General features: G+C 52.6%; 1 protein-coding gene across 1 annotated transcript in view; it reads right to left on the bottom strand.

Annotated features, from left to right (window-relative positions):
* Positions 1-937: 937 nt before the first annotated feature.
* The window catches only part of Pkp1 (plakophilin 1), a 48100-nt gene continuing 23034 nt past the window's right edge, over positions 938-26003 (bottom strand). Inside the window, exons 3-14 of the mRNA XM_015483815.2 lie at positions 19636-20030; positions 16895-17039; positions 15822-16029; positions 14941-15118; positions 13684-13798; positions 11578-11733; positions 10643-10819; positions 9335-9488; positions 8836-9022; positions 8089-8173; positions 5117-5223; positions 938-3714 (exon numbers count right to left, since the gene is read on the bottom strand). Coding sequence (XP_015339301.1) covers positions 5149-5223; positions 8089-8173; positions 8836-9022; positions 9335-9488; positions 10643-10819; positions 11578-11733; positions 13684-13798; positions 14941-15118; positions 15822-16029; positions 16895-17039; positions 19636-20030 — 1875 coding nt within the window. The 3' untranslated portion in view covers positions 938-3714; positions 5117-5148. The remainder of the gene's footprint in view (positions 3715-5116; positions 5224-8088; positions 8174-8835; positions 9023-9334; positions 9489-10642; positions 10820-11577; positions 11734-13683; positions 13799-14940; positions 15119-15821; positions 16030-16894; positions 17040-19635; positions 20031-26003) is intronic.

The raw sequence follows: 26003 nt of genomic DNA, 5'->3' as shown, positions 1-26003 counted from the left end.
TGATGCCCTGCTTCTGGGCCTGGTGCTGTGTAGTTTGAGGAGGGTCCTAGAGCTACAGACATTTTAGTCTGTGTACTTTCAAGTCTGTGTGCTGTATTTCAATGAAAATGTGACTATGTGTTGATGTTTAATTGGTAATTTCATCTCATATTTTGCAGCCAATACATGTTTCTCAGATATTGAAACATTTCCAGAGGCCCCAGCCTCGTGCATCTAACACTCTGGACCATAGATGGACACTGTCCTCTCCTGGGCTGTGGTGCAGCTGCTCCTTCTTCCTGGCTATTGCCAAACTGTATGGTGTTCCAGGAAGCCAGGGACAGCCTCTATTGCAGCTCAGTCCCTAGCCTCCTGGAACATCCTCCCAAGCCAAGAAAAGCTTCCCTAAACCTCCCTACCTTCTCCACCCAGGTGGCCCTGGCTCTCCCAGATGGCCCACAGCATGGGATTAGAGTTGTGTGCTAGCTTGCCTGGTAGCACATATGAACACCTTGGGGCTGGGGTCCTCCATATCATTTGTGTCTATGACCCTCCAGCACCTGATACAGAGCCCTAGAAGAGCAGGTGCCCAGGAAACATGAGCTTCTTGGACTTGACTCTTAAAGTTGTCTTTCCTACAGGATCCCACCTAGTTGGGGTTGCGCTTGTGATGGTTTCCCATTTATAAGCTGGGTGACATTGGGCTGATTTGTCCCATCCTAAGTCTCAGTTTAGTTATTTGTAAAAATCAGGATAACAAACCTAGCATCACGGAGTCATGGTGAGGCTCACATGGGCTAAGGGACAGCAGGTGTCTATGAGGGCGTCATCCCTCTGCCCTCAGGTGGCATTCTCAATCCTTGCCGAGTATGGGATCGGTCAGAGGAGATTTTGGAAGGAAGTGAGTAGCCCTGTCATTTCTCAACAGCACCCCCAAATAATCCACAGCTTAAAAAAATCCAAAGAAACACTAGTAATTTATTGATTTCCTATATTTCAAAACAAAACAACCAAAAATAAAGCAAATACATGGCATATCATACAAGGGAACTGGGCCCGGCCAGCACAAAGTTCTTATACAAACATAAAGCAAGGGGAGGGTGGTCTAGAAGGAGGCGCCAGATGCCCTATAGTAATTAGGGGCTTCCCTCCCCTGCCCATCAGGGAGCCCCAGCTAGTCTCTCAGCCAGGGGCTGAGGGGGGACAACAAAGGTCACCTCTGCCTCTTGGGGCCTTGGCATAGTGTGGGGTCTGGGCAACTAGTCTGGCCCACACTAAAGATGGGGTTGGTGGCCAATGACTGCATTCGTCTTAAGCGCAGGAGATTCTGGAGTTAAGATGGGCATGGGTCTGTGTCCTTTCTCATTTTGTCCCAAATTAGAACTTCTTGTTTTGGGTGGTAGCCAGAGGCCAGTGTGGATTTAACATCCTAAGATAGGCCTCTGATATGACATATAAGGCCCAGCAAACCCCTTTATCTAGGAAATATATCCTCAAGTCCCTCTTCATGTTGCTCTTCCCAAATGATAGGCATGGATCAGAGGCCCATATGACAAGGCCCCCACTGGCCAGGGCACAAGAAGCAACCAAAATCAGGCCTGAACTAATTGTCCTTGTTGGGCCACTGAGGTTCAAGCAGCTGCCTTCTTCCCAGAGCAGAATACTGGGCCCATCTGGCTCTTCACCTGGGAGGGGTTGAGGTGGGCTGCAGGAAGTGAGGACCGTGCTAAGGGGCTGGCATCACCCTGGGCGTGTAGGAGATTCACTCTAGTGGTTTATTACCCTCTTGTCCTGACCTCACAGTCCTCTCCGACGGGGGGATCCCTAAAGCCAAGTACCTGGTGCAGTGTCCCCCGACCCCTCCCAGCAGAACACAAGCGAGGTGAAGATAAAGGTGTGGGCTGCTTGTTCACTAATGTATCCTAAGTGCTTAGAACACTGCCTGGCACAGAGGGGTGCTCCAGAAACATTTTTTTTTAAAGAAATGGATTCCTCTGGGTGCTAATGATGGGCAGAGGAGACTTCCTGAAACCCACACCCAGGACAGTCTGGTGGGACCAGGCTCACTCGTGGCTCCCTGGGAGGCACAGGGGAGCCCAAATGGGGGAGGGTGTGATAGACTCACAACAGCAGAGCGCATCTGGTTAGGTGTCCTGGGACACCTCCACACGTCTGGCCTCCCCCAACCTCAGTGGCTGCATCTCTTAATTAGCCATCCTGAGTCCAGAAAGGAGTCTTAGTCCTGATGAGGACAATGAAGAGAAGGGGCACCTGTGTTCCTCTAGAGAAGGGCACAGCCCAGGCTGTTAATGTCTCCCAAACACCTACCACGCCAGCCCGGCTAAAAAGAGAAAGCCTGGGTGTGCTCACTCTGCTTCATTTGGTGGTCTGTACTAAGGGCTACTGCCATAGACAGGACTTCTCATGAGGTCTCCGGGGGCCCTTTTGCTACTGCTCATCGAAATGCACAGTCTGGGGTGTAGGGGGTGCCTGGTGCCCCTGGCAGGCTTCTTATCACATCCCCCATGGGTTTCACAAAGATAGACAGGAGACAGGACGGCCGGGGTTCAGGGGGAGGAAGGCAGGGCCCCTGACAGGGGTGTAGACTTGCTGATAGGATTCCCCTTTTGTGGTCTATATAAACGCCCTCCCTTTGGTCTTCTGGGAACCCAAACACTCCCTCACCTGACTTGGCAGGCTTGGTGGGAGGCAGTTTCCTGGTCAGTTTCCAACTCCTTCCTCCCCTGTTCCCCTGACTAGGCAGATGTCCAGCCCCAGCCTATTCCTTTCTCCGCTGGGAAAATGAGACCAAATAGCCATCCTCTGAACAGCTCTTTGGCTTCGAGCACCATGTTTTGCCTTCTTTATCCTATAGCACAGGCTCCCTGGAAGCTGGGGCTTTGCAGGTCAAGGCTGCTCTGCAGCAGCACAGCCCAAGAGAACAGCAAGTCCCATCTCTCTGGCTGCTACTCCCAAGGCGACCTCTCACAGCTAAGCAAGCAAGATTGTCTTGGTGCCTTCCAGAGCCCCACACTCGGCCCAACCCCATGCCTTGTGGCATTGTGAGAATGGAGCATTGTCAGATGCACCAGATTTTCCCATGAGATACACCAAGCCCTGACACCCCAGCCAACCTCCCTGACTGCAAAGCAGTCTTTTAAGGAGGTTAACTCCAGCCCGGCTCCTCTTCCTCCCACCCTGCCCTTGGAGATGGCCACAGAAAGGCTGTAGGGTACCTCTGTGGCCTGACTCTGGTGAGGGCCCCTGCCCTGGCATAATATATTTCTAGAACTACGGGCAGCTAACCTAAAAGCACATGTCATCCTTGCCTAGGAGGGAGAGACATGGAGACATCTTTGCCCTATCTTATGAGTTGCAACGATACAGCTTTTGCAGTCGGTAGTTATGCTGTTAGGCACTCACACACGCACATGCACACGCACACGCACATGCACACTTACATTATACACACATATATATATACCATTTCTCAGAGAAGGAAGTATTGACATCAGATGTAAGCCCATTTAACTCAAGAAAGTCCCCCCCAACCTCCCCACCCCCCACTGCCTGCCAATTCCCCAAGGAAAAAAAAAAGAATCTAAAAATATCTCCATCATCCACAGTTTTCAGGTTTGTTCTCAGTTGCTCTCGAACTTTTCCAAATACTGCACAGGATGGACAGAATAACCCATCCAGCAAGGCCTGAGGTCTTCTCATATAGGTCGTATCTTTCTGGAAAAAGAGAAAGCCTCAAGTTAGCATGTAGCAAAGTGTTTCCATGTGAGTAAGTCTGGCTCATCCTGCCACCGTCTTCTTGCTCACATCGGGCCTAACGCGGGCTCTGGCCTGAGATTGGATACCTTCATCTACAGCTCTGTTGGTTCAGAAGCAGATCAGCTTTATCCTGTCACCTTTACCATCCCCTGCACCCTCAGTTCATTGCTAAGCAGTCATATCACACTCATGAATATTCTCCTACCCTGCCGGGTGTGGTGGCACACACATGTGATCTCAGTTACTCATGAGGCTGAGGCAGGAGGATCGAAAGTTTGAGGTCAGCTTGGGCAACATAGCAAGACCCTTAGAATTAAAAAAAAAAATTTAAAAGGACTGGGGGATGTAGCTCAGTGGTAGAGCATGTCTGGGTTTAATCCCTAGTACCCCAGTACACACACACACACACACACACACACACACACATACACACACACGTCTGCTATCTCTAATCTTCTCCCCTTTCCTGTTCTCAAGTTGCTGAAGCTTATCTATGAGAGGTATCTGTAGTCTTATTTAATATTCCTGTGGACCACCAGGACCCTCCTTGGGCTTTGGGGTTGGGGTGGATTTGCTAGCAGAGGGCCGGGACTGAGAAATGCAGTCCAGGAGGCTCTGTCTTTGTCCCTGGCTATGGTACAGATGGCTCTGTACCGGAGCTGCCACTGGTGAGCCTGTCTAGGTTTGCTGATGCCTGTTTTGAGCATCCTGTGGTGTTTGGATTCCCTGAAGAAGAAGCACTTTGGATACTCATTTTAAAAGGCATTTCCTTGGACTCCACTCCAAGAGTCAGAATTTCTGGCACTGGGAGCAACTGTGTACATTTCAGCAAGCTTCCCAGGTGATTCAGATGAATGCTAAAGCTCGCACACCTTTGATATAGTATTAGATCTGAGTTTCTGGTCCCTAGAAACATCAGCTGGAATAAGCTTGCCCACACTAGGTATGTGAAGAGACTGGAAGGTAGATTATAAGAAGGACAACAAAGTGAGATTTGGATGATCAAACCAAGCACGACATATTGTGTAACTCCACTATCCATATCAGAACCCACTGTAGTCCACGTAACTGGCACTGACTGGGTTTTACAGTGGGCAACCTATATAGGTGTACCCAGAAGTCCTGCCCAGACCCTCTGGCCCTTCTGATTCTATCAGGACATTTTACATCTCTACTCTGTGGTGGGACGGCCCAGGCCCTCAGTCAGGAGTCTACATAGCTGTGCTTATAGTCCTTGTATTGATCTGAGCCAGGATGCTTGTGTGTCTCTGGCATGCATAGGCCTAGTCCTTCTCTGAGATTGGCCAAGGTTTCAGGGTGGCCCTGGAGGGATCTGGGCAGGGGGTGGGCTGGTTCTTACCTGCAAGCTGCACTTGCTTGGACAGTCTCTTCTTAGAATCGGGAGGTGAAGTTCCTGAAGCTATTGGGCCCGGCTAGGGCTCCCAGCATGTTCCTATCGAAGCCTTGCTGCAGGAGAGGAACACGAGCTGTTTGATTTATCCTAGGACAAAATAGCGTGGGGGTCCCCGCAGGGCCAGCCTCAGCCTTCCCGTAGCATCCTTGGGCTCATGCAGCCTCTGGACGTGGTATGCTGTGACCACGGTGCACATGTGTCACGGCTAAACAGACTAATTCAATGTGCAATCAGACCCAATACCATGCCTATCCAGGAGTTAGTGCAATGTGTTTTGGTTTCTACCAGCGCATTGGAGTTCCCTACTTGAATTTGCAGAAACCTGAGTCAGGGCCTGAACACAGTCCTCTACACAACCCCCCAAATCAGATTAAGACATTGCCAATGGTTCTTCTCTCTGACTGCCCCGGCCTGTCTTATTTTAAATTCTGGCAAGAGCTCTGGGGCAGGGAGGCCAGGCCCAGAGTTTCTCAAACTCAGGGGCAGGGGCTGGTGCTGGAGTGAGAGGCCACTGTGCTATGAGGTTCTGTTTACTTATCTGTTCTCTCGCTGGCAGCTCACCAGCCTCTGAGCTCCTGCTGGGTGGAGACAGGGTCTCATTCCTTTTATTTCTTCTAGCATAGAGCAAGTGCTTAATATATGTGTCAGAGTGAATGAGGATAGCAGTCATCCTCCAGGGGTGGGGACAGGGGTGACTTGAGAAGAGGGCCCTGGTTCAGCCCTGAGCTCTGAGGGCCAGGTCAGCTTATGGCTGATCTATGAGAACAGGAAGGGAGATGACACAGGGGATCCCAAACAGCAAAGTCCCAGGCCTACTGAGTTTGGGTGTGGATGACATGATCTTGTTTTTCCCCCTGCAGATTTGCTTGCTTGCTCCTGTTGAGCTTGGCTGAATTTGGTGGAAAGAACGCAGGAGTGAAGAGTTCTGGATCCCAGCCTCGCTCCTGCCCTGACTCGCTGAATCAAGACAAACTCTTTAGAATTCTGATTCCGAAGTCAGCAAAAAAGACAAAAGCCACGTGACCTGCCTCACCTGTGCTGTGACAACCTAATTAATGATGGATCTGAAGGTGCTTTGGGAACAGAAACCTTGACCTAGATGCTGCCAAGGCTACTGTCAAGTACAACTGGAGAAAAAGGTGGAGACTGAATGGGGACACTGGTTCCCAAAGGATAGCACAGAGGGGAATTCACACAGAGAACCTGAGAAGTGGATTCCTTATGTGTCTTTAGGCCAGGAGCGGGCTCTGTATTTTTGGATGAGTTGAACCCTTTGGATCATCTTCAAACAGCTCAAGGAAGTATCACCCTGTCCTCCTTACCTGTCTCCCCATACTCACCCCTGTGTCTATCGGGTAGCCGCCACTCAGCCATGCCCACCCTCATGGTGGTATTGCTCGAAAAGAGGGTTGATTGGCAAATGGAGAACAAAGGCCATTGTCCACCTTCATATTTCCCACCCATCTTGGACCATGGAGGCTTCCTAGGCCTCCTACTGTCTCCGTGCTCTGATAAAGGAGAACTGTCCCTTTCTATTTCCCAGGTTGGTCTCCTGTCCTCCTTGTCCCCCATCCCCTCCATTCTCCCCTTCTTTGCCCACTCCCTCTCCTCTAATGACAGACACACTGGGGCCCCCTCTGTCTTTCACAGTACTCTTTCAATCTCCCCTCTGTCTTCTTTCTTCTTGGACCAAAGTACAGTGAGGGGCGCCTCCTATCTGTGCCCCTTCTCTCCTGTCCCCATCACTGCCTCACCACGGCCACAAGCCCCGAGATGCTCCCCTTGCTTTGCCAGCAGTACTCTTTGAGGTCCCCAGGGACTTCTGAATTAGCAGCTAGCCCCAGGGCCTTTCCCAGTTCTCTCCTCCCTGTCCCCTCCACAGCACTGGGCACTACTCTTCTGGCCCTTTCCGGAAACTTGTGCAGATCATCCTGCTTCCCTGGCCTTCTTCCTTCTTGGCCCCCAAGTGAGGGTCTTCATGGCTCTCTGCCCCTGTCCCGTAAGACTTTTCCACAGGCAAGGGCCCCAGGAGGGGCTTGCCTGTTCTAATGGTGTCACTAATCTGTACTGCAGCTCCAGCCTCTGCCAGGGTCCCACTCCACCTCCCGCAAGCCATCCAGATCCAACTTCCTACTCCCACCCCAAGAGCCTCCTCCAGCTCTTGCCAGCTGATCTGTGTCTGTTGACGCAGCTGCAGTGTCTCCAAGCCTCAAGTGCCATCAGCACGGTGCTGCTGCTTCTGCCTTCTCTCCTTTATTCCCACCTCCCCACGGCCTACACCTCAGCCCAAAGAATGGCTGTGCAGGAATGGGCTAGAGGGTCATTGTGAGATGTCTCAGAACACAGCCTGATGGGGGACTCGGGGCCTGCTGACGCTGGGGAGTTTTGAGGACAGAGAGGGGCAGGTCACACTGGACAAGCAGAGCAGCCTCCAGGGTCCTTTTGACCTCACTCATTGGTATGGAATTAGTTTTTCCAGGGCTGCTTCCATCATGAGACCCTCTACGCAAAACCTCGAGTGGTTCCCCAGTGCCAAGTCCAAACTCTGCCTGAAATTGAAGGGCCTTTGTAATCAAGCCCAAACCTACCTCGCCAGCAGAGCACCCGTCATGCCCCCAAGTGACTCATGTGCATTTCACTTTTCTCCTAAACAATCCCACCCCACAGAGGAGACTGTGCACATCTCCTCTGCTCTCCACCCGCTTGCCTCCCCTGGTTGATCCTGGGTCCAGAGGTTTGGACAGAGCATTGATCAGGTTCATTGCGGGGCAGGATCTCTTGCTCTGACTCTGGGGCAAGCCTCACCTGGGTGAGTGGGCAGGCCAATCCACCTCCCGCTTCTTGATCCACTGGGACTTTGGTACAGGGTAAATGTGGGAAGAGCCTCATCAGAAGGGGCTACTGGTGTGGGTGCTTACCTGTCTGAGGACACCCTGCAGCTCCTTGCTGGACCACATGTCAGAGAGGAGGAGCCGGGCAGCCTCTGAAGCCTTGGGTGAGGCACTGGGAAGGTGGGAAGTGCATGTGTGAGATGAGATTCCAGGAGACACAAGAACACCCTCCACCCTCAACCCTCCCTTCCAGGTCTTTTTTTTTGGGGGTGGGGGCTGGGGATTGAACCCAGGGCCTTGTACATTTAAGGCAAGCACTCTACCAACTGAGCTATATCCCCAGACCCCTTCCAGGTCTCAGAAACAGATGCGGGGAGGTCCCAGGGTGCACAAGACTGTTGGGCCTTGGTCACTACACAGTGGGTACAACCCCAGACCCCTGCCCACCTAGAGGCACCCCCAAGGCCACAAGCTGGTAGCGGACTCCTGTCCTTTAGACTTTTGTTCTGGGAAGATAGCCCATGGAGCAGAATAAAGTCCCCACAGAGTTGGGTCTAGTGCTCCATGCTTCCTGCCAACCCTCTAAGGATCCATTGTCCCCACATGTCACCCAGTCAAGAAGCATCTGCCTCTGTCCCCTCTCCTGAGGTCTGGAAGCTGGACCTGTACCCCATAAAGCTCAGCTTCGGGACCTTCTTTCCCTGGAGCTCCCCACCCCCGCCTCCCCCATCCTAGGTGCTTTCCTGCTCCATGTTTGTTTCTACTGTTCAGAGCCAGGGGGGGACTGTGATGTGGGGCCAGGTGGGCATGGGCACCCATATCCACCCCGCCCACCTGCTGCGGCACAGGTTGATGATGTTGTTGAGCATGCTGCTGGAGAAGTACTGCTTGGCCATCTGTGGCTGTGAGGTCATCAGGTTCCTCACGGTGTAGCAGGCTGAGGTCAAGATGTCTTCGGAATTGCTGGTGTTGCCAGTATGGCTGGTGAGGAGCCTGGTCACCTCTGGGAACACTTGGTTCCCTGGGAGAGGAAGGGATGGGGTATGGGGTCAGGACTGCTAAGAAGAAGAGGGGCTGAAGGGTTCTCTCTGGTCCACAGTCCTGGGCTGCCCTTAGCCAAGTTCTGAGCAAGGTGACCCCTCGGGCCTTGGAGCCAACTCCAATCCAGATGGGAATCTCTGTAGACCTGCACCCCTCTCTGCCTCCTCCCAGCTCCACCCCTCTCCTGGGCCAGCTTCCCCTCTGAATGCTTGCTCTGGGGAATGGCTCAAGGGTGACCTTCCAGTGGGCTCCTGTGTGTCCTCTCTGGAGGGGAAGGTGTGGGTGCTCTTACCCATCACTCTGTGCAGCATGGGATGGCGGGACATGTTGCTCAGGAGGGAGGCCCCGGAGCGAACCACATCTGAGTTGCCAGATTGCAGGAGGCGGGCGATTTGTGGCAAGCCCTTTTCCTTCAGCCCAATCAACTGGCTCATGCCACTGGACATCTACAAGAGAGGGTCCCAGGGAGGGGCTGATTTGTGGCTTCCCTTGCACACAGTGGGGAGGGGGGCAGCCTGTCCAAACAGATCCAGAACCTTTCTCCTTCACAGTGAAAGCAAGGGCAGAGACTCACAAATTGCTTCCATATGGGTGACTACAGACCTGTCCTCCCTTTCTGTCTCTGCTCCCTGCTCTCAGGGAGAAAAGCATACAGCCAGGTGGCTGGGAAGAAGAAGTCTCATTTCCCTCACTCGGGGGGATCCAGAGTCAATTTCTAACTAACAACAGTGTCACCCACCCCACCATCTCAGCTCTGCCTTCCTAAAGAATCTGCTCACACAGAATTGCATGTTCAAGAGCATTTGTCACTTAAAAAATGGCTGTCATCTTCTTCCAACTTCCCTACCTCTGCAGGATTCAATCCATATTTGCTGAGGGCTTGCCGGATGGGGTTCCCTGGAGGGAGGTCAGCTCACCGAAGCCTCAAAGCAACAAATGCATCCAGATGTGGGGGTCCTCAGAAGCCCCAGCTCCTCCCCTCATGGTCAGGGAAACTTCCTTTACCTTCAGTTGGCTGTCCACTTCCCTCTCACCCTAAGTAAAACTGAGGAACAGCTGTCCCCCGTCTCCTTCTAAGCTCTTCTGGATTGCAAACAGGCCTCCTCTAATCCCACTCCATCTCGTCCCTCAAAATCTATCTGATTTCAAACCTATACTATATGATTCTGTCACGTATTCCTCTGGATCTGTCTGTCCATGTCCCAAACTCCCTCTTTTTCTACCTCTATTAATTCACCAAATGGAGATTCCTCCTATTAGACACATGTTGCAACTCTGTCCCTGACACCAAGCAGAGCCCAGGAGGCCAGGAACTGCAAGGAAAAGGGGACCATGTGGGTACCAATAGAATCCAACAGGCTGGGCCTGCCCACTGAGACCCATCCCAGAGTTCCCAGAAAGCGAGGCATCTTGGCCCTTGTCATTCCCCATGTCCAGCCCAGGGCTTGGCACACACTAGACTCATGTCTGCAGCATGAAGCTCACGGCCGTTTGTGTTTGATAGACTTGGCCAGGAACACACCGGTGGGAAAGAGCAGAGCACCCCTGGAGAGCGGGTTGGAGGATTGGGGAGGAGCGGAAGGGAGGGGGCTCTCCTCACCAGCCCCTTGCTGGCCGTCAGGTTCTGCAGAGCACCCGCGCAGGCCTCCAGGGTGGCATCTTTCTTGCTTTTGCCCATGAGGTTCAGGTAGGTGCGAATGGCATCCGAGTGGTAGAGCCAGCTGCTGCCCTTGGGGTTGGTTTCTTCTTCAGGAAGGGGACAGTCATAGTTGTTGTTCTGAGGACAAAGAGTGGGTCAGCGTGGAGCCTGGTGAGGGGACACAACCTGAGACTCCTGCCTGTCCCCCAACCTTGTGGAGCCTGGCGGGAGGCTGCGGCATGCCTGCTGAGGCAGGGAGCCTGGACACCACCCCCTCACCGCTTTCCTCTGTGCATCCGAGCTTGCCAGGGAATTGGGGAACTGGCCAGGGACGGTCCCCTGGGGGTGGAGAGCATTCCTGATGTCCGGGAAGTGCTCTGGGCAGCCGGGCTCAGACCTTCCTGCTGTGTGAGGCTGCTCTGGGGTCTCACAGCAGGATGCTTCCTCCCTCCCAGAGTCCTAATGTGGGCCTGACCTACCCTGGGCCCACAAGGCTAGTTCAAGACCTGGCTTCTGCAGCCATGCCCAGTGGAGGAGGCCTGACCACCCCTCCACAGCACCCTTTTTTCAGGAGGCTCAGGAGGTGGTGGAAACCAGCACCAGAGAGGGGTCAGAGTTCTTGGCTGTCCCCGATCCTCAGGGGCTAAGGAGAAGTCAGGGGAGACAGAGGCCTGCCGGGGGGAGCTTTTGCCCTCAGGGGTGATCTGGGCTCCTACAGATGCCCTTTGCACGCAAGACTGAGCTCCCAGAGCACAGCACAGTCCCAAGGCCATGGCTTTGGCAGGGACCTGTTCCCTAGGGATGCTTTCAGGGCCCCAGAGGGCCGAGAGGAAAGGTGGGATGGGGCAGCGGACCTGGTGGAGTGCTTGGTGGGTGGGCCCTGACTTGATCCTCACCATCATCTTGTCGCTCTTGTTGCTGAAGCAGCCGGTGGAGGACTTCTCCGTGTAGGCATTGCGGGTGTTGTACTCCAGCTGGCGGTAGCGGGTGGGCACCTCGGCATCCAGGCGGTAGGAGAGGTTGTGCAGGATGCACATGCAGTTCTCCACGGACTGGGGAGCAAGCAGAAGCAGGTGCCTGAGCCATTGCTCAGCCCCCCGTGGGCTCCTGGGCTACCTGACTAATCAGACAGTGGCATCAAGGGATAGGAGCACCATGGCCCACCATAGCCTCAGTCTGGAAAGGGCTCCCTGGGACATGCCTGGGACTTGGACTTGAATCCTACTTCTCTCATTTCCTGGCTGTTTAAACTTGAGTGACTTACCTCACCTTATGGGTCTCAGTATCCTCAACTGTGAAATGGGACTAAAATGACTTCACTGGGCTATTGAGAAGATAGTTGGCCCTTCAATATCCTTGGGCTTGGCCTCCATGGATTCAACCAATCATGGCTGAAATTATGTAAAAAAAAATATTGCATCTCCACTGAACATGAACAGATTTATTTCTCATCATTATTCCCTAAACAATACTGTATGACAACTGTTTATGTAGCATTTACATTATATTAGGTGTTCTAAGTAATCTATAGATTATTTAAAGGATATGGGAAGAAAACCAGGCACATGCCTGTAAATCCAGTCACATGGGAGGCTGAGGTAGGAGGATTGCAAGTTTGAGGCCAGCCTGGGAAACTTAGAACCTGTCTCAATTTTTTTTTTTTAAAAAGGGGGATAGGGCTGGGGGTGTAGTTCAGTGGTGGAGTTTCTGTGGGTTTAATTCCCAATATATCTATCTATCTATATATATTATATGCAAATACTACACCATTTTATAAAAGGGATTTGAGCATCTGTGAATTTTTTATCTTTGGGGGTCCTAGGAAGATCCCCTAGGGTGTTACTGTCCATGGAGAATATCTACCATGGGGTCTTACACACCGTAGGACACAACAGACCAGAGTGTTTTATTGCTATGGACAAAGTGTTGATGGGCACACTGGGTGTTGAGGAATATGGCTGCCCTTCTGGAACAATCTCCTTCTCGAGCAGCCCCAATTCCTTTAGGTTCCAAAGCCCCACTACTTTCTCCTGCTCCCTTCCCATGAGCACACCTCAGCCTCTGTACCACAGGTGCTAGAGCACACCAATAGTAAGGCCTGGGATCTGGGACTTCACAGTAGCAGCTGGCCCCCATCTTTGTCATTTGCCTTTGGTGTACCTCTGGGCTAGGACTCAGTGGCCACAGACTTGACCCCTTAATGAGGCTTGGGTCCTGTTGGAACCTGAGGGAATCTGGCTTCTGGGGTTTGGGGGTCATGTGGGTCTAAGGGATCTTGCATGCACAGAAGAAAAGCACCTTGTCTGCAGGAACCAGGCCAGGCAACCAAGTGACAAGGCTCTCTCCTGAGACCTTGTTGTCCCCTCCAGTGGAGGGAGCAGGAGATAAAATCCCTCCTCCTGGGACCGCTGTGATGCCCAGCCCGTCCCCTGTGGATGTGGGGAACACTGCAGCCTACTGTCTCCCTGACTCCTGAACCACTGTCCTTCCTCAGTGGCAATGAACCAGACTTTGGTTTATCTTCCCTCATGATGTATCCTTTCTGTTTGTGCTGTTATGTCCCAAAGTCCAGACAGGGTAGGAAGATGGCCTGCTGATGGCCTTTTTGAAGGCAGTGGAAGGGCAGCAGGGGCAGGAGTCTCATTTCAGGAAAAATTTTGAGACCCTGGGAGCATGAGTGTGTGTTCCCAGGGCTGCCAATGGGGCTCAGCATCACTTGTGACAGTGTGGCCCCCAGAGCCTGCCCTTGTGTGTTGTGCCCTTGCTCCAGATGTCCTCTCTGCTGCCCCAGACCCCAAGCTACTGTTCTGTCAGTGAGCCAGGCCTCAGAGGCACCCAGAAAGTGCAACCCTGACTCCTTAGATCTGGGAGACAGAAAAGTCATGACCAGGAGGCCAAGAGCTGGCCTCACTGATTCCAGCTGTGGTCCCGGGTTTTACGCTCTGGACAGAGAACGGGGGCTGGGTCTAGAGGTCAAGGTGTCACCAGGGCTGCACTCTCACCTTGTCATCACAGCGGCTAGCTGCCACACAATTCTGGACGTAGGCCATGAGGGAGTCAATGAGCCCCGAGTAGTTTCGCATGGTCTGGCGGCCTGCGTCCGCAGAGCTCAGGTTCCTGAAGAAGAGAACGGGGAGGGCGGGAGGATGTGGGCAAGGTGGGTAAGAGGACAGGGAGGGAGGTGAGGACAGTGTGGAAGAGACCCACAGTGGGGGACAGAGGGACAGGCACACAGGATAGGGTGGAGGTTGGGGGTTGGAGGTAGGAGGAGGAAGGAAGGACAAAAAAAAAGAGAAAAAGAGTGAAGGGGTAAAGAAAACCTGCTTGGATCTCTGTGAGGAGTTGGATGGGGACTGGAGCTCAGGAGGGCTGGCTGGGGACACTGTCCATCAAGCCGCACTCCACCCCCAGCTGTAGCTCATTCCCAAGCACTTTGGGCCCTTCTGCCTGGTGTGTGTGTGTGTGTGTGTGTGTGTGTGTCTGTCTGTCTGTCTGTCTGTCTGCTGTTGCTCCCAGTAGCCCTGCAGCCCTCTAGTCCTTAATTACATTGGCTTTTCATCTCCCTAGTCCCTCTGCTCCTGGAGGCTTGGAGAAGCACAAGCCAGCTGCACCCTCCACTCTGGGGGTTTCTCAGCAACTGGGGAAGACACACCCCACTAGACCAAGGTGGGACCCTCCAGGGAATGTTGCTCCTCTGTTCCACACTCTGCAGCAGCCCCCACCCCTGGCTTGCAAACCTCTGCTCTGAGAACAACCACCCCAGCCTCCTTCTCTAGCAGCCCCCAGGGACTATGCCACACCCTGGTATGGAACTCCGGAAAGGTTGGGCAAAGCAGTGCCGTCCTCGTGCCAATGAACATGGCAAGTGGTTTTAGCATCACAGCTGGGAAAGTGACTCATAAGCAGCCAATCAGTAGACTTTTGTCTAAAAGAACACTCTTCAAGATCGCACAAGAACTGCATTTTTCCAAGGCGGAGGAGGATGAAATGGTGGAATCAGTTTAAATACTCTGATCCAGGTGTTTCTACCCTTAGAGTTCTAACTAAGGTCCTCTGTGTCTCCTCGGAGGAGATAGTAGGACCCTGGGCCTGATCCACAGTCAGGGAAGGTAGCAATGCCGGGTCCTGTGTCTTGGAGCCAGGCCTTGAGAGGCAGTGCTGGGCCAGATACTAGGTTCTCTGAATGCTGGCCAAGATGGCGCTGCCTCCAGAACGGTCAGAGGCCAGGGCAAAAAGACCCAAGGACCTTCTTCTCTTACCTCAAGCAGCCCGTGGCATTGAAGAAGACCTCGGGATCCACCATGTCTCGGGACATGTTGCTGTTGCCATCACACCAGCCCGAGAAAGGGATGATGACCCGGTCGGCCAGAACAGGCAGAGCATCGGCCACCAGCTCCTCCTTCAGCTCATCAGTGGAAGACAGGTTCCAGAGCAGCCCTGGGGGTCAGAGATGGTCGACTCAACACCTGTGGGCTCCGAAAAACTTGGAAACCATGGTGTCACTCCAGCCTGGGCTCTTCTAGCAAATGGGCCCTTCCAGTAGGCTTGGTCTATCCAACCAGTTGTCCGACTCTTTCATGAGCCGATTCTCAGGGTCCTTGCTAGTCTGAAAGTACTTTGAGGGACAGGAACATCCAAGTTCTCTTTCTAGGTCAAAATTATGCCCATGGAAGGTGACCATAATATAGTTGATTGATTGGCAGTTTTTCATGTAAATTTTAGCACTCAGAATCTTCTTTTTTTTTAATATTTATTTCTTTGTTTTAGGTGGACACAATATCTTTATTTTCTTTTATGTGGTGCTATTTTCTATGTCTGAAAGTCATTCCAGAAAAACTTATCAGTTATTATTCTACATGGTCTTATCTTCCCAGTCCAAGTTAAGTTCTTCACGGTGACCTCTCTTACACCCCACCTTGAGTCTAGGGATCAAGCCTTCCTCCCCTTGCCCTCCAGCTGTGGACCATGACCTCCTGTGGAGGTGCACACCATTTGGGGTCACCACTGGATACTACTAATATGGCGCGGGCCTGTGCCACTTTTCCCAGACAAATCTGCAAATGTGCCTTGGCCTGGCCTGGAAGGACTGGCCTTCACCCCAGCCGAAGGCCACAGCCCACAGTCTTGCATGGTCCCCTACCAGTCAGTTGTTTCTGGATCTCAGTGCTCCCGGTCTTCCTCAGGAGGTTGACGGCTTCACGGATTCCATTCTGCCTCCGGGTCTCCAGCTTGTTGGTGGTGCTCCGGAACACCAGGTTGCGCAGGGCCCCCGCAGCAGCCTGCTGGACATTCTGGTTGGGGCTGCGGAGAAGGTCCACCAGCTTGCAGATGCCTCCCAACTGATAGACCTGCCGGAAGAGGTGCCATGTTGTCCGGTCAAGGGAGGGAGGCTGAGCCACTCACTCTCTGCTTAAAGCAGATTCCACCCCCCCCCCAAAAAAAAAGTCTACTTTCACTTCAGAAATATACAAATCAACCAAAATAAATTGGCGGCAAAAGGTAATGGCAACAGACCCAGACTCAGGTCCCAGCTCCCCGACATCCTGACTGGAAGACCTTCAGCAAGTTGCTCCTCTTTCCTGGGCCCTGTTTTTCCCCTCTAGAGGATGGTGGTGAGGGTTAGATGAGATAAAATGTCTATATGCCCCCCTCAAAATCGTAGGCAGAACACAGATATAGGAGATCCTCCCATGGACCCAAGGAAACACTTTCTTCTATGGCAGAAATTTTGATGAAAGTAACCCTGGTCTCTAGGAAACTCAATATCCTTGGGCTAAACTGCAGAGTATATGTGTCTCCCATAAACTGCAGAGTATATGTGTCCCCTTTTCAATGAGAGAGAGAGAGAGAGAGAGAGAGAGAGAGAGAGAGAGAGAGAGAAGGAAACACTTTGGGGGTAGGGAGCAGTCATGTTCTTCAGTGAAATTTGAGAAAGGGGATTTCTGTTAAACCCATGGCTGTCAGTAAAGGGTCTCCTCTGTGACCAATGTACTTGCCTAGTGTCCACTCAACAGAGAGCATTGCTCTGCAGGTTAAGATGCCAGCTCTGACCTTGGGCAATGCCAGGCATACTCCTTATTCCTGGAAGCTGGGCAAGGTGAGAAGAAGCCAACTGTACATACCCCCCCCGCCCCTGTCTCTGAATGCAGGGTCAAGGTGATACACCTAGGCTCAGCTCCCACCTACCAGGGTGGAAAGCCTGCAGCCCATTACCTGTTGCTTGGCAGATTCATCCTGGAAGCAGGTGTGCTGGATGTAGTAGGCCCCGATGGCCTGGTACTTCTCATCCTGGGAGCTCAGGTACTGCACGGCCTTGGGGATGGTCAGCCCACTGCACTCGATGTCCTCACTGCAGATCCTGCGAGGAACATACAGTGGGGGTGTGTTACGGGGTGAGCTGGGAGCCCTGATGAACGGGCCCAGAATTCTCCCTTGCACAACAAGCAGCCACAACCTCATCTGCCTTCCAGAGGGCCAGGGCGAGGCCCTCAGGCCCTCTTGGAGAATACTTGCTATGGAACAGCTCCCCCAGACAAGGGGCAGGCTCACCCACTGTATTTCCCCCTGTGGGAACACTGGCTCTGGTGAGGCCCTGGTCTTGGGTTAAGGTCCAAGCAGGACAATTGACTCTCCCATGAGCAAAACTCCTATTTCCTGAGGGTAATCTCTCCACCTATCATGCCTTCTGTCATGTTTGCACCTGGTATTGGGAAAATGGAAGAGAATGGCTGTGAGTTTATTCATCCCTTCTTCCATCCATCCATCCATCCATCCATCCATCCATCCATCCCCAAGTGTAACTGGCTCTTCTTACACAAAAAGAAACTCACACCTCCTTCCCATCCTTATGGCCACAGTTTCCTCCTGATCAGGATCATCCTCAGGGGATGGTCACCAGAGACCCCCCTAGTTGGATCCCTTTTCCAAACTCCTCCAACCAGCACATTACAGCCCTTAACAAGAGAAGTAGTCCTAAAACCCTGTCCCCTGTATTGTTTCCTAGTTCAGAGACCATCAGAAGCTTCTCCACACTGCAGGTTCAAGTTCAAACTGCTTAGGCGGACATCCCAGGGCATGCATTAGTTTGAGCCATAGGAGATGGCTGATAGTCCACCTTCTTTGAACTGCAAACCAGAAATTGTATGTTTTAACCTCCTCATCTGGAGGATGATGTGATCTTTTGCACACCATGGCAGACCTGCTACACTCCCCCTTCTGCAAAGCCTTCCAAAGAAGGATCCCTTTCTCCTAAGAACCCCTCTTGCTCCTAGGGCCAGAGTCACAGGCAGCCTTTCCTGTGTCCTGCTTCCCAAGAGACAGGTTTGCTGAGGACAGGGGCAAACCTTCTGTGATACCCAGCTCTACCCCGTGGGTATCCTTCATCATTTATAGAAGGAATCCTCTAGTCCTCATACTAGATTCTGGTGTTGCCTAAGTGCTCAATAAACAGGCATGGTTTTAACTAGGGCAACCCAGCTTGATTTCTGGAAAAATCACCCAAAGGGCAGAGCTCTCTGATGCTGGGTTAGTAGCACCCCTGACCTGTATTGAAAGAATGTCACCCAGCATCCCTCAGTCAAACATCTAAATAGCTTGTCACTCAACCCCTCCATATCCTATCTAGGCCCTCCATTCTGGGCCTCTAATTGGGGACACATGTTGCTCTGATCAGAGTCTTCAAGAGAGAGAGATTTCTTATTCATTTTCCAAATTATCATAAATATATGTTATGTTCCTCAAGTGGAATTCTACTTTAGAATGGGGTTCTGCTTATTTTCAGCACAGTGTGGAGAGAACATAGGATATAGAAATAGCTGTGTGGTCTTGAGGGCGCTGCTTAACATCTCTGTGTCTTGTTTCCTCCTTTCCTTACTGTGGAATGCTAGCTCCTTCCTGGAAGGGGTTGTGATGGTTAAAGATAAAGAACACAACACTCCTGGGGATGTGAGAAGAGGTGGACTGTGTAGTTCCAGAACCGCTCTAGGCTATCCTGTCAGGGCCACGTCCCTTGCACTTGCCACAGAGCTGAGCATGTGATATTTGCTCAGCAAATATTTGCCAAATAAATGAACAACAATCACTAGGTGATAAAGAATATTTTTAAGGTTCATTGAGCTCTGATGCCTGAAAGACAAGGTCAATGTCACTCACCTGTGCCTGTGGCACATATTTTTTCAGGAATGGGGATGGAACCCGGAGCCTCGCTCAGGCTAGTCAAGCACTCTGAGGCACATCCCTGGTCCAGCCTGTGGCTCTTCATGGGCCACCCCATTGGTTTCCCTTCATTCCCCCTGGGCAGTGGCCTTTCTTGTGGACGGGAGCTGTGCTCTGTCCCTGAGCCCTAGATCATGTCCCTCGGGTATCTGTCTGTCCTAACTGTCCTTTGGACTTACTTGTTTTATAACATAACCCACAACCTGTCTATTCCCATCATTCACACAGGGCCTATTTCTTTGCTTCCAGAACATAGACGGAGATTGATGGGTCTAAGTCCAGAGGCTCAGACTCTAGCGTGACTCCCAGGCACCTGTGGGGCTGATTAAGACATGCATTGCTTAGGCCCCTCTGGTGTTTCTGAGTCAGTGGGACTGGGGGGCGCTGGAATGAGCATTTCTATTGCATTCCTGGGTGACACTGACATTGAGGGTTGGAGGAGTTCACTGGGAGAAGCACGGGCCTCCTTGATCATCTCTAGTTAGCTAACCCTCTGCTCATAACCTCCCTGTGACCTTTAAATCTATATACTCAATATCTGGCTTCGGTCTCCCTTTCATGCTGAACTCCCTGGGTCATGGCCCCTCTGGCCAGGGACTCTTCAAGGCGCTGACACCAAAGCCAGGACAGAGGCTGTGCCTCTCCCCACTTCCTGGGAGCCCCGCGCAGAGGGAGCTGAGCTAGCAGCTTACCCCTTACTTGGCCCTGCCCGGCCCCCACCCCAGCCTAGCAGCACTCACTTGGAGCTGGCCCGTGAGTGGCCAAAGGACAGGTCCTTGTTGCAGGAGATAGGTGGCACATAGACTGGGTCCTGCTTGGACGTGCAAGAGGGTGGGCGCCCGGGGCACTTCTTGATGGCCTTTTGACCGCTGCAGGTGCTGTAAAAGCTGTAGCGGTTCTGGGTGGTCTTGTGGCCCTTGCTGCCCAGCGTGCCCTTGCGCAGGGTGCCCCTGGGATCACAGTAGAGGTCGGGCTCGCTGCGGCTCGCCTTGATTTTCTGCATGAAGCAGATGTCACTGCCTGCACCGGTGGTGTTACAGCTTCCACGGGGGTAGTGCCGGTTCCAGTTCTCCATCTGACTGTAGGAGCTGAAGCGCCTGTTGTCCTGCTCCCGCTTGAGGGTCCCATTGTAGATCTGGTCAGGGAAAGGGGGAAAAGCTCAGTCAAGCTTCTTGACAGGGCATCCTGGATCCTGCTGGCCACAGGACACGGCCTCCCCTCAATATTCAGAAAGTCCCAGAGTGGGGGCCGGGTTATGGCTCAGTGGTAGAGCGCTCACCTAGCACGTGTGAGGTCCTGGGTTCGATCCTCAGCACCACATAAATAAAATAAAGATATTGTGTCTGACTACAACTAAAAAATAAATATTAAAAAAAGAAAGTTCCAGAATGTTTGGAGAGAAAGGACCTGTAGCCATAATCTACTATATATATATATATATTTGTTGTTGTTCTTGTGGTGCTGGGGATCGAACCTGGGGTTCATGCAAGACAAATACTCTACCAACTGAGCTATAGCCCCAGCCCCTGCTATATTTTTGAACAGTGAATTTTGACCCATTATGGATTTATGTCACTAAGGAGATTGTGCTCAGCATTATTGAAAATACAGAATTGAGCAATATATATGGGAATAGAAAATACCAGAGTGCAATGTGCATAATACTGACACAGATTGTTTGTGAACAGTGAGTGGCTGCTGGATTGTAATGTGAAATGTACTTCTTACTGTGGGATGCAGTCCAGAAAGTCTAGCAGCCACCTATCTGGCCACACAGTTCAGGTGGGAAATTGCAGACCCAGAGAGAAGAAGGTCTTCCAACAGTCACTCAATAAGTCAAGGACAAAACCAAGACTTGACCTTGAATCTCAAGCCCTGGCCTCATCCCCTTGGGCCATTCCCAGACCCCAGAAGCTTCTGACACTGCCATTCTCTTTGGTTACTTGTACCTGCTCCCTGGGCCCTTTGTTATAAGGAACTGCTTGCTAGGGGCCACTTGCAACCAGGAGCTGGGCCCCAGGGACTGCAGGGTAGGTTACAGGCTGGGCCTCTGGGCTTTGCTGTCAGGCTACCAGGAGGGAGAAACTTGGCAGAGGCTCAATCCAAAAGGACAACAGACCAGGGACAATGAGGCGCCCAGGCTCTGTGTGAGTCCCTCTGAAGGTTAGCCTCCACAGGAGGTGCCTGCAGAGACTTGGTGGGAATTAACTCTGGGACAAAACTGTCCAAGGAGAACTTTCCCAGGAGCTCACAAGCTGGTGGGTCTGGCCTGCTGGGACTTGCTCTCAGACTAGAGGATCAACACTGAGCCTGATAAAATGTCTCTGTACAGGTGCTGACTTGGGACTCACCTTAGCTGGGATGAGCCAGGGCCAAGTTCAGCCCAGATGCTCCCTGCCCCACCCCAAGAGAAGGGCAGAGAGAGAAAGAGAGGGGTGGGGGAGAATGAAAGGGAGACAGCATGGGGCGGGGGAGAGAAAATGAGAGGGAAGGAGAGAGAATGAGTGAGTGTGTGTGTGTGTGTGTGTGTGTGTGTGTATGGAAGGTCCTTTGGGAACTGGGCAATTCTCCGGAATGCAGGATCTGGCCACACAGAACTAGAGAGGAGCTGTCCTTCAGCTTGGTCCTCATTCAGCTCTGCAGGGGAGCGTAGAGAACAGGGAGTTCTCATGGTTTGAGCTCCCAGGAGGACTGGGAGTCAAGCCACCCATTGGAAATGGCATTCAACATGAAGAAGCCACAGGCTGTTAACCTTGGCAGAGGCAAGCTCATCCCCTTCACCCACACACCCAGCTGTGCGCTCAGGCAGGTGCACTTTTCTTCCCCAAACTGGGTCAAACCAACCTATCCACAAAGGGAACTGGCATGTGGGGGTTGGAAAGGCAGAAGCAGATAGTAACCAGGCATCGGCCAGGGGAGTGGGCAGCATCCTGAGCACAGGACATGGAATGGGCACCTTGCAGATCACATGCAAAACATGCAATGAGGTTACACTTTGCGTCTTCTCAGGGGAAGGAGGGGGGCAGATGGCATCTTGGAAGGAAAGCTGAGTGCTCCTAAGTGGCAGGCTGAGCCCTAAGAGGAAACGCTACAAGGAGCTCCCTTGTTCTCAGCAAATGACACACCTGGACGTCATCACAGACACGATGAGGAGTCCAGACACTCTCCTGGCCCAAACCCAGCAAAGATGCCATCACGCTGATTAAGCCTGACAGAGGCCTTGGGCTCTTGTGTCCCTGTGCTGGGAAAAGGAGCAGCAGGCAGCCCTGGCAAGTCTCAGCGAGGGTGGGCTGCCCGAAGGAACTGGTGCCGGCTGTACCTGCAGGGGAGCAGGCAGGGTGCCCAAGGAAGGGATGCCCAGCCTGGGGACTGATTTCCCAGCCCCCCTCCATGGGCCACACCCCAGTGGTATCACCCATTCCTAGAAACCGCCCCCACCCCCAGCTTTTGGAGCCATGGTGTTGGTGGGCTCTGTTAGATGGTGACTAAGGATGACTATAAATGGCTTCCTCCCATCACGGTGGTCCTTGGCTATCACTTTGACAAGCAGGAGACAAACCTAGCCAGAGCCTTCCATGGGAAGGCCTAGGTCCCCTCCACTGCTCACATGAGGCGGGCCTCCTCTATCCCTCCCTGCATAGACGCCTGTGATCAACTTTGGCCTGTAGCCTCTAAGTACTCCTCAAACCCAATGGGCTGGGACTTACACAGCGGAAGACCCAGTGATCAAGAACACAATGCGGGGGCCAGACTGCCCTGGCTATACCATTTGCCTGAGGAGTGTAGCCTTGGGTCAGTGACGTAAGCCCAATGTGCCTTTATTTCTCCATCTGTATTACTGGGATTATAATTGTACCCAACATACAGGGTCACTGGGAGAAGTCAACAGACTAATGTTTGTAATGCATTTAAGACAGTACGTGACACAATTGTTTTTTCAATGGAGACAACTGTATCCCTCTGACTCAGGACAGGCTGGCTGCCTTTAGGATCTGGCTGAGGGTTTTACATCATCCACACCAAACCTGAAAAAGCTACCAGGTTGACACAGAAGGGATGAACCCAGGAAGCCAGCGGAGCCCAGGAAGGAAATGCATCCCAGATTCAGAGCGCCATACTGTTCTTACTCCAGGGCCCATAACAGGTCAAAATATGTTCAGAAAATGGGGAAACCTGGTCCCCCCAGATGGCACACCTACAGTGAAGCCAGGCTGTGTGTTGGAAAGGTGCTGACGAGGGTGCTATGGGTGCTGTGGGCATCCGGGCAGAACAACTCTTCATTGTTCAGGATGCCCCAGGCATCAAAGGCTGTTTGGTGGCCCTGGCCTGCAGGCCCTAAATGCTAACAATACCTTGCAGTCATTGTGACTAGAAAAATGTCCCTCCCACATTTCCAAACACTATCTTCCATGTCCCGAGTGAACAGCTGCAGCCAGGGGAAATGTGCGGGCAGCAGCGGGCAGACTGTGCCCACAGCAGGTGGGAGACTTTTGTTGCTAATGCCAGTCTCCAGCCACACCCCCACGATAGATAGTGATCTGCTGGCAGCCTCCTCTTCTTTGAATACAAAGGACAGTCTCTGTCTCTGTCTCTCTCTCTTTCTCTCTCTCTCTCTCTCTCTCTCTCTCACACACACACACACACACACACACACACCATGTTTGGGTTATCTCATGCTTCCTTGGGAAACTCCAGCCTCAGGTGGGATAGCCCATGGATCAGAACATTCTAGACTAGCTACTCACCTTCCTGGGAGAAGAGCTGACCATTCAACCAGACAAAAGAGTGAGTTGGACAGCCAGGTTGAAGTCAAGGTTGCCCCCAGAGAGACTTGTTTCTCCACTTGGGCGATCACAGGGCTCTTGAGGGTCCACCCTGGAATTCATAGCCCAAGGCTGTTTCGGTGGGAGTCCCCTCCAGTTCTCCAGACTCCAGGGCTCTGATATCACTCCACCTTCCTCAGTCCCTGCTCTGCTCAAGGCTCTGCCAATGACCTGGGTCCTGTGACTCGACTGCCTTTCTTCCTTCCTCCTCTTCCTTCTTGGAGAAGTGTGGTGTTTAACTCTCTTCCTGTTCCTCCTTAAGTTGGGAAGCTCTCTGAGGCCCACCCCTCACTTTGCAAGCAAGTCCAAGAGGGTGACTGGACCTAAGCAAAGCAATCCCAGCCCAAGACCCAGGGCTTCAAAGACCAGAATATAGGTAGCTTTCCCTGGAGTGAGAACTGTGCAGTCTGAAGAGTCTTCCAAACCAGAAGAGCTCCTGTGCGCCCAAGGTCATAGGACAGGATAGTTAACTAGCCATTCAGGAAAAGGTGGTATCTTTCTGTCCTGATACCTGAGAATCCTTCCCTCCTCCCTTTGCCACCCCTAGTTCCCAGACTGTGGTGGTGGCTCTCCTCAGGTGACTCCTGGGGACCTCCAGTGCTCTGATATCACTCCACCTTCCTCAGGCAAAGCTTCCATTAGCCTGGGCCTTGCTGGAGAGCCTAAGGTGTCTCTGCTGCTTCCAAGGCAAGCTATCATCCTGGGCCCAGCCCGCATGTCCAGCCATCTCTTCTCATCCCCACACATTCCCTTTGCTGTTCTGCGGCAGTAGCCGTGCCTGGGTCCCCTGCTTCGTCTCTATCCTGCATGGCTTCCCTTCCCCACCTGCTGTCAAACCTTACTTACTCCCAGGCTTCTTCTCAAACCTGTCATCTCCACAAAGCCTGCTTTGACTCCGCCCACCCGACTCCCAGATATCAGGAGTGCTCAGAGTTGAAAATCTAACCCCCGCCCCCGGCACACGTGTCTGTGGCCTTGGATTCTCTCTAGTTGCTAACGTAGGTTTCTGTCATTCCTCCAAACTCTCTGGGGGCAAAGATGCCCTTTGTTGTGCCTAGAACAGGGGTGAACTCATAGCAAATGTGCATAAAAAAGGATCCCATGACGGGCCAGGAGAATTCATATTGGGGATGGGGATTCTGGTTGCTGATGGGCACTGGGGTTCCCATAGCCTCCAGGGTACAGAGGAGCCTCCACAAGCAAAGTGAGCTGCTAGGGAGGCAGGAGGGGTCCACCCGGGGCGAGCCCGCCTGGGGTGCAGCACAGTCTGTGATTAGCCCACGATGGACCAGGATTCTTCCCTTTACCCCCTGACTTGGATGACTGGTGCCTTCTGGCTGAGCCCAGAGGGTTCTATTCTAGCCCTGGCTGACCAAATAGAAGCTGCCTGGCTCTCTGGGAGTTGGTATGTGCTGAGCAGGCCAAGATGAAAAGAGTGTCTGTGTCCCTAGCTATTAGCCCATTTTGAAACCAAGCTTCTGCCAGCAAGGTGGGGCTGGCCAAACCGGCTCTCCCACGGGACACACCCTGCTCTGCCCTGGGAGTCACACACCCGCCGAGGGCCCAACAGGGCCATCTTCAGAAAGGCGATCTCCCCAGGCCCTCTTCATGAAAGTGAGCACACACACGACTTCCTAGGGCCTTCCTGCCTCTTGGGCCTGGGGAGGGCTCTCTTGAGGAAGGACTTTGATTAAAATCCCTCTGAGGACAGGTTTCATGTGTCATTTTTCTAGCCCCTGCCACTGCCACTCATTGCCCACTGAGGGGCTGTCCTGCAGGAGGCACACAGCAGCCGTCTTTCATCTTATTGGGGCTTCAGTCAGGCTTCGGGGACTGGACAGAGCTAGCCTAGTCCTTGGCAGCAAGGTGCACATCACACAGGGCTGGGCGGCTCTCCTCTAAGCTTCTCTAGGGACTGGCTGAGTTCAAGTCCTCTCCCAGCATGGTGCCCTGGAGAAGCACAGGAACCAGGGAGTGGAGACTTTTCCCAGAGGGGCAGGGTGGCTGATTACACAGCAGTCTGAGTCAGCATGAGAGCCACCAGGGCTTGAATCACCAAAGATGGGACTTTAGCAGGAGAGTGTCACTCCCTGACTCCTCTGGGCATGAATCCTTCTCGAAAAGCAGGGGTTCCACCCTGGGCTGAGCCTTTTTTTTTTTTTTTAACCTTCTTTACTTGGCACACAGCTTTGGAGAGGGCAGCCACACTGTTCAGAAACACTAAGATCTGGACAGAGAGCAATCCCGTTTGGCCTTGGAGGAGGCCATGGTGAGTGGACCTCACT

This window comes from Marmota marmota, unplaced genomic scaffold (genome assembly GCF_001458135.2).
Source record: "Marmota marmota marmota unplaced genomic scaffold, marMar, whole genome shotgun sequence".
NCBI lineage: Eukaryota > Metazoa > Chordata > Mammalia > Rodentia > Sciuridae > Marmota > Marmota marmota.
Note: the sequence above shows the minus strand (reverse complement) of the source record. Positions and strands in the feature narration are given on the sequence as shown.